Raw genomic sequence first — 8,610 nt, forward strand, 5'->3', positions numbered from 1 at the left:
GGAACGTGAGATTTCTGTAACAGAAGATTTTTCATGGACTCTTTAAGTTGAGTTGAGGAAAGGGTACTCTCACAGCTTTTTGAGAATATTTTTTGCATTTTGCGTGCTGCCGTCCCCCAGTCGATTTTTTGGCTCAAAAACTGTAATTGATTCCAAGAATCACAGGCTTTTTTTTTTTTTTTTTTTAACTAATTCAGGTAAAACAGACCTACATTTGTGAAATGGCTGTTTGAGCTTGAAAACACAGACTGATCTCACAGAGTTGAAGTTTCAGGCTAATTGAGGGATTCAGAGTGGCCATTTTCCTTGGCCCTGCAACAATAATCAAAAATCCCCACAAAATACTTCATTTACAAAAATACATGCTTGGACATATTTAAAATTGAAGGCTTATTTCTGTGACACTGATTTTTTGTTTTCTTCCTCTACCATTTTAAACTAGCTGGCCAGCGTTACATTTCAGATTAAGCTTTTACTGAAGTAATTTTCACCATTTTCCTCCGTGGAGTTATCTTTCTTAAGCGACCTTAAGACGTGGTACAGAATCAAATGAGATGCTCCGCGGCGCTGTCTAGGACAAGCTCATTTACTTGCGGCCGCATCATCACATTAGCTTTGTGTTTATAAACAAAAACACTGTTGCCATTTGTGCCACCTCAGCATTCTCTACAGGGAAGTAATCTGTATTTGAGCCTTTTAGTAGAAAATGGAAATGATTCCTTTCTGCCCTACCTCCGGTGAATGATGAGAGACCTATTTCTGTACGGAATACGTCGGAACCTCACTGGAGTGTTATTAGTAAACAGCGCTCATCCGTCTTGATTCCGTTTCATTCAAGGTTGAGCCAGTTGCCCTTTTCATCTCACTCTTCAAGTGCTCCTGTTGCCACTGTGGTACCTGAGAGCACAGCAGTTAATTTCCAGCTTCTTTTTATTCAGCATTTATTTAGCATATTCTCTTTGCTAGGTGCTGAGATCTTTAAGCTAAATTCATGTTGAGTGTTACAAAGAATTCAGTGTGCCAAATGATTCGCAGAATTCTTAGTAACAGAATGGGGTACAAAGCAGTGGAAACGTCTCAGCAGGTATTTCATATTGGATACCAGTAGCTCCCCTGCAGGGAATATTGAAGATCTAAGAACCGTGACTAAGTATGCAAAAAATCCTGTTCAGTAGCTAAATCTACTGATGGAACACTTTCTTTTTTTTAAAAAAAAGATAATCCTTGATGTTGGAATGCAAAGAAAAGGTCCCCCTCCTCTGCAGCCTTTGTGATTTTAAGTATGGTTTTAACTTAAAATCAAACTGCCATTGTTTTTAGGAGGTTGCTCAAAGAAGTACAGTCTTTAAAACAACCATACCCGAAGAGGAAGAAGAGGAGGAAGAAGCTCCTGAAGCTGTTGTAGAGGAAGAACTTTTTCACCAGCAGGTTATTACTTTACCTTAATATATTTGTTTTAAATTTTATTAACAGAATTACATGAAAACTGAAACCAATAGTAGGGATGTTTTTGTCTTATTGACGAATCAGAGCAATGATCTACGAAGTGGGGTTTGTACCTCCAAGGGGATGTGCCCAGTAGTACTTTAGGCTACTGGAAGAAAATGTTAGCAGTTTTTTTTCTCCCCTCCCCTTGTCTCATTGTATCAAATTTCAATCTTGCCTTTCGTTTTGTAATATACATAATACATTATTATAGTAAGACATGTATATCACTTATAAATAAGTATATATGGATTGGAATACATGCTCAAAAGTTATTTACTGGAGGCTTTTGTGATTAAAAGCTTGGAGATGAATAAATTAAAGCATATAAACTTAAAATAAAGAGTAATATATTCAACTTCAATGAGAAATTATTTTTTTGCTACATTAAGTTTCTAATCATTATCTAATTGCAAGACAGATTTTAGCTGATGCTGGGGCTTTTGAAATAAAGAGCCCTTGAAATAAAGAAACTTAGAATTTGGTTGTAATTAAATTAGAATTATTAATAACTAATGAGCCTTCCATTTATATTGTCAAACTGTTCAAGTCTGATCATTAATCAGAGTCCCTACCCTTATCCTTATAACGCTTTATCTCCTTGTCTCCAGATTTCTAAGTTCATTTTGCTCCATTAGCTCGAGTGCTATACCAAGTAAACATTGTCTTCTGTATTTATCCCCCAATATTGAGAACCACTCAAGGTTGTTTATGTGAGGTAGACTGAATTTGTGGTGGTCTGCATGCCGCCTTATACATTTTGGAGGAATATTTAAGAACAGATACTTTAGACTTGGTGTCAACAAGAAAAAAGCATAAGATCTATTTTCTGCCCTTGATGAGAAACATCATAATGACTAGAACTAAAATAACAATATAAAAGATATGTCAGGATGCCACACAAGTGGCTTAGAGCATGAGATTCCCGGAGTCATTGAGAAGATTCTGGGAAATGATACTTGTCCAGTCTTGAACGCACATAGTTTTGAAATTGAGAGCCACATTTTAGAATATCACTGGGCAAGCTGAATCAGAGAGGGATTGACTCAAGAAGGGAGACTGCAGACACACTGAGGGAAGTGTATAAATGTAGTAATAAGGCTTAGTGACTGAACGTGAGGGCAGGAGAAGAAAAAAAGAGAAGGGAAAGATGAGTGAGGTTTTTGTGGTCAGGGAAAATAATGATACCAAGGTCCGGAAGATGGAAGGGCAGATCAGTTTTGAGAGTGAAAATGATAAATTATAAATCAGTGACTTTTGATGTGATAATAGGATGCCAGAATATAGATGTCTGCTAAACTGTTGGAAATTTGTATGTTGGTAAACTGAGAAGAGAAGGCATGGAATTCAGATTCAGAGCCATAAAGAGGTGATGGTGGAAGCTCTGAGAATAAGTAGAGTAGTATTTGGGGAGAAAGAGAAACCAAAGACCAAAGACTGACCATGAATATCCACAGCTAGTGGGTAAAGGGGGAGGAGGAACAGTTGGAAGAACTCTGTAGATAAGACCTTCAAGACGAGTGAGTAGGAGATGGTTTTTGCTACCAGCAGAGAAGAGGATTTTGAGGCTGAGGGCTAGTCAGCAGTGTCAGATGCTTCAGAGAGTTAAGGATAAAGGCCAAAAATAGGCCTTGCAAGTTGATAAGGAAGTTTCTTTGGTGACCATCAAGAGACCAGTTTCAGTCTAGCTGAGTAGTGAGTCACAAGTCATATTGTGAGCTTTTAAGGAATTAATGGGTGATAAAAAGAAATGAACACAGGGGCCCTTTTGACTTCACATTCAAGGATAAATCCAATGCAAAATGCCTTGGGATGTGGACGGTCAGGATCTAGCAAACTGCCCTCTCTGATGGGGTTGTTTAGAACAGAGTCCACTGATCTCCTGTTTCCTGTTTTGTAAATGGAGTCTATTGAACAGTGGTTTTAAGCTTTGAACTGCGTATTAGAATTACTTAGGGATACATACACACACACTCAGATGCCCTTCTCCAGTTAAATGAGTGATTTTCACTTAATTGATCTAGAGACCTAGATCAGAATTTCTTCTTAAGCAAGTCAGGCGCTGAATGTGCAGCCAGAGTGGAGAATCGTGGTTCTGGAATTTGTTGCAGTATTCTAGGGAAGAAGCCCATCAGAAAAGGTTAAAAAGGATAAGTGAGACGAAACGTTAAGGGTCCATTTGAAACGGGTGGTATGGATTTGTAGTCTCCCTTATTTTAAAACGTATCGTCTTACTTTAAAATACTGTGATCCGTTTTCTTAGCACTAACTTTTCTTTCTGTTTTCCTCATCAGGGAACCCCAAGAGCATCCAACAGAAGCTGTGCAATTATGTAAACTTCTCAAGTCAACTGTCTTCCTCAAAATAAAGAAGTATGGTAATCCTTACCTACATACAGTGCAGAGCCTTCTCGAAGCACAGAGTATTTTTATATTTCCTTTATGTGAATTTTTAAGCTGCGAATCTGATGGCCTTAATTTCCTTTTTGACACTGAAAGTTTTGTAAAAGAAATATCCATACACTTTGTTGCAAGATGTGAATTATTGACACTGAACTAACTGTGTACTGTTGTTTGGAAAGGGTCCCTCCAATTTTTTACATTTTTTGTATGTGTGTTTTTTTAAGTTCTTATGGGGTGGGGGAGGGTGGGAATAAACCACTGTGTGTCTGGGTTAATTTGAAGATTGCTCCATCTAGATTAGCAATCTGCTCTTGATTATTCTCTGCTATATATAACGGTGCTGTGAGGGATGGGAAAGCAGTTTTCAATATATTGAACTTTTGTACTGAAATTTTTATAATAAGCAATCAAGGTTACAAAATTTTTTTTAAATAGAAAAGAGAAATTTTGTAAGAAGGCAATATTAACCTAATCATCATGTAAGCACTCTGGATGAAGGATTCCGCAAAACTTTGTTTTATGGTTACTTCTCTTAGATTCTTAATTCATGAGGGGAACAGAGGGGGAGGGCTGTAAGGGGAGGAGGGAAGGGCTTCTCTGTTAAAATGCATTAGTTGTGTTTTTTAAGATAGTATAACTTGCTTATTTCGCATGTGACATTAACAAATAAAAAGCTGTTTTAATATTAACCTACTGTCTTTTTGCACCCTTTTTAAAAAGAACAGGGGTTTTGAGGGGAGAAAAATATTATTTCAGTTTGGCTTTTGATAAATAATTTGGCTTCCTGTTTGAACGGGGTTTTTCTTCAAGGCTTTGACAATGAGCAAGATAAATGAACAAATAAACAATTTTTGGGATCTCTTATTCTTTTCAGTGCTCTATTGTCATTAAGAATAATGGTAATAACAATAAAAACAATAATAATAGCTAATATTCATTGAGCCACATGCATTGTGCTCTGTACGTAACATTTTTTAGCTCATTAGCGATAAGACTTTTCAAAATCTTTTTAAGTTGGAAAGCAAAATGGGAACCTAGGGATAGTGGGAGAAGACAGTGCGGAAGGACATTCCTTTTAAAGGTGAAACAGAAGACAATATTTATTCTAGAATCTAGTCTTGCTGTCTTTTAAAATAGGGGGTAGGGAAAGATTGATTAAAAGCTGACTTTTAGAGGATTACCTTTTGAATAAAATGAAATACAGGTGTGGGGTAGCTTTGTTATGTATGGTAATAACTAGGTGTCATTTGTTGTGGGTCTTGGGGAGTTTTTGTCTTGTGAATGTTTTAGTTAAAGTGAGTTCATCTTGCAGAAAGTAGATATCTGGACCATACCTAGGATGAACAGATGATAACATTTCAGAAGCTAACCCCGAGTCAGTGTTTGCTTTTCTCTTAAAATATTCCTGCGGTAAGCTGCACAAAGACTTCTAGCTTTCACTTGAAAATAACTCACAAAGCCCCAGAATTACTGTGCTCCACGGATTTACTGCATAGTCTGGTGCCATTGCAGACACAAGATAAATGCTGGGTTAGAAATTCTGTCTGGTGAAGCAGATAAAATGATAACTTCTCAACAAGGATTTATCTTCAGAATGAGGATGGCAATGCAGTGTATGGCCAAACTTGGTTGTGAAACATTTTGCCACAAGATGGGGTTCTTGTCATCAAAATAAATTCTGGGTACTTTATTGCTGGATGAACTGAGTAGTAAAAATCAACACTTTTAATTGGCGTTGAGAAAAATTGACAGGAGCAGTACAGTAGAGTAGTATATAGTCTGGTGAAATTTAGAGTAAAAATCTGGGGCTCACTTTACATAAATAGTTTGGTGGCCCTGGATGTGTGGCCGTAGATTGTTGAGCCTGTTTAAGCTGACAGATTTCAGAATAAGTTAAGGTTTTCTGAAATTGAGCTAAGCCCTTTACCACAGGACATTTAGAGTGTCAGAGACCACTGGGTAGCATTTGCTGCTCATTCTGAAATCTAATAGTTATCTCTGTGTATTAGTGTATCTGCATCAATGGAAGGCATGGCTATACCAAATATACTTCTGAATTATTTGAGTATTTATAACAAGTATGAATTCATTTTCCCCCAATGAGTTCATTGTTTTGTCTTTGATATTGGGGTTCCACTTCTATGTTTAGATATGGATGTATATTTGTTCCTCTTGTCCAGCTCTTACTGTTCTTCACTAAGACGACTCTGGACGTTCTCACTTTGTTGGATCTTATCCCACCCCTGTTCTCTGTTCTTCCCTTCTGGGATTTCTTTTAGGCCTATATTGAGCCTATCTTCTTTTCAGATTTTTTAAAAATACTTATTTCTCTGTAACTTCTTTGTATTTATCTCGCTAATTTTGTTCTCAGCCCTGTGTAATGTGTTGTTTATCTCATTTCTAATTTCACTGACTACTCATTTTTGAAGTTGGCTTTGACTTTGCTTTTCGAATTTGACTATTCTTTTTTCATACTTTATAGTTTCTATTCTTTTAAAATTATTTTAGTCATTTATTTTATAGTCTTTATTCTATTTTCTTCAGTTCTTGGAGTGCTAATTTTTTTATCAGCTACATCTGCTGACTCTCCCTAATGGTGGTTTGCTTCCTCATGGGGTTTTCAGGCACATGAACTCATCTTTAGCAAGGGTTGTTTGTTCTGTGCATGGGCTGTGTCCCAGGGTTTTGCAGGTGCTGCTACAGAGTACTTTGAGGCTTGCTTGTGCAAGGGCCTCAGTGATGCCAGGGTTTGGGACCAATTTTTTTTTTTTCCTCCTCGTCTTGTAGTGTAAATCTACTACAACACTTGTGTGTGGGTGTTTGTTTTTCCCAGGTAACTTCAACATGCTGCCCCAAAGCCCTAACCGAAGTTTGTGTTTGGGCTGGCAGGCCGTGTTCTGGCGGTGTATGAGGATTCGAGGAGCACTTTGAGGGTCTATGCCTTACGCAGCAGTCTCTGTTCTAGGTCCTCTCTCTTGCATGGACCCAAAGCCATGTTTCCTGTCCGCAACTCCCTGTCCCTAAGGCTTATATTTCAGACTTCCATTTCTTTGTTCCTTGATGGCACTGGGCATTTCCTGTTCTTTTTTAGTTTGACTCTATATTACAACAAAAATTTAGTGATATTTTATCCATTTTATAATGGAAGGAGGATTTTTCTGTCAGTTTCGATCTCCATTACACACAGACACACATACACATTTCTTTGCATATGCGTCTGTGTATGTCTTTAAGAGATAGGTGATTATCCTAAATCATGTGGCTGTTGGTTTCGGTCTCTCACTCACCATTTCTTTGATCGAATCTTAAATTACAAAGAAATTTATTTGAATGCCCCTTTTTTCCCTGGTCAAAAAGCATGTTAAAAACAAAATAAGAGAGCCTGAAAACAATCTTAAATAATCCAGACTTCTGGATCATTGGCTTCGAATCAAATTGCAGATTAATCTATTCTTTTTAGCTGTGTTGGATGGAGTAGCAGCAGGACTGTGCGTTTTAGGAGGTGCCACCAGAGGGGAGCGAATCTTAGGGTTCAAACTTTGGAGACTACACTCAAGACCCTAAAGCAAGGTTCTGTTTATGTGGTATTTGCATGACCAAACCCAAAATTCTGAAATTGGGACTGGCTCCCCTTCCCTGCCCCCTAGCAGACAGAAGGCACTGAAGATGGTAGTATTTAGGATTCTGTGTTTCTCCCATTGGGCTGCCTTGCTAAAGAGATACTCAGAGCCAAATTGATAGGAAAGAGGAAAATACTTAGGCATGGTACATGGAAAACTCACATAAATCATAGTTCAAGTCACTGAGAGAAGAGCTTCACATGAACAGTGTTGCATGGGAAGAATGGTTAATGGGAGCAGTACTACAAACCGATGCTGCTTTGCTGTTTTGGAGGATCACAGTGAGGGCAGATAACAGAGGTAGAGCAGCAGTCAGTTTGCCCTGGAGCCATGCACCATTCCTTGAGAGTGAAACCACTTCATTTCCTACCTCTAACCCTTCACTTCCACAGTAATGATTTTTCCTTCACTTTTAACAGCACAGTAAATCCTGTCCTCTGCTGACATTTCTCCAGAGACAAAATATGCACCTCTCAATTTAAGGAGACAGCATGTTCAGTAACTTAATTACTTTATAACAATAAAACACATACTTGCCCAGATTTATTGAGTGCTTCCTCCACCAATCTGAACTGGAATTCTTGTTTAAATGCCAGTCAAGTTTGCTCTTAGAGAAATGCAGCTTCTGTTCCCTTTTAGGGTTTTTTATACTTACTTTAAGGATCCCTGGTGGTAAGGGTGCTAGGCTGCTAACTGAAAGGTTGGCAGTTTGAAGCCACCAGCTGCTCCACGGAAGAAAGATGTGGCAGTCTGCTTCCGTAAAGATTATAGCCTTGGAAACCCTGTGGGGCAGTTCTACCCTGTCCTATAGGGTCACTGTGAGTCAAAATTAATTCAATGGCTACGGGTTTGGTTTTGGATTGTGTTTATACTTACTTTGGCTATGTGTTACTCCAAACGAGGGCATCTTTGAATCCTAAAAGATTTCTCTGCATTCGTTTTTATTTCTCTGTGTGTATAGTTAACTATCATTATTAGTATTATTTTAAGTAATAACTCTTCATTCCCCCCAGCCACTGGTAACTACTAATTTACTTTTGTCTCTGTGCATTTCTAGATATTTCATATAAGTGGGATCATAACAATATTTGTCTTTTGGTGTC

The 8,610-nt window shown here is 38.0% G+C and overlaps 1 protein-coding gene across 1 annotated transcript in view; it reads left to right on the top strand.

The window, feature by feature from the left end:
• Nucleotides 1-5,551, top strand: part of LMNB1 (lamin B1) — a 68,417-nt gene extending 62,866 nt beyond the window's left edge. Inside the window, exons 10-11 of the mRNA XM_004384292.2 lie at nt 1,321-1,428; nt 3,780-5,551. Of these exons, the coding sequence (XP_004384349.1) occupies nt 1,321-1,428; nt 3,780-3,821 (150 nt within the window). The 3' untranslated portion in view covers nt 3,822-5,551. The remainder of the gene's footprint in view (nt 1-1,320; nt 1,429-3,779) is intronic.
• The last annotated feature ends 3,059 nt before the right edge of the window (nt 5,552-8,610 follow it).

The sequence above is a fragment of the Trichechus manatus genome, unplaced genomic scaffold, assembly GCF_000243295.1.
Source record: "Trichechus manatus latirostris isolate Lorelei unplaced genomic scaffold, TriManLat1.0 scaffold00121, whole genome shotgun sequence".
NCBI lineage: Eukaryota > Metazoa > Chordata > Mammalia > Sirenia > Trichechidae > Trichechus > Trichechus manatus.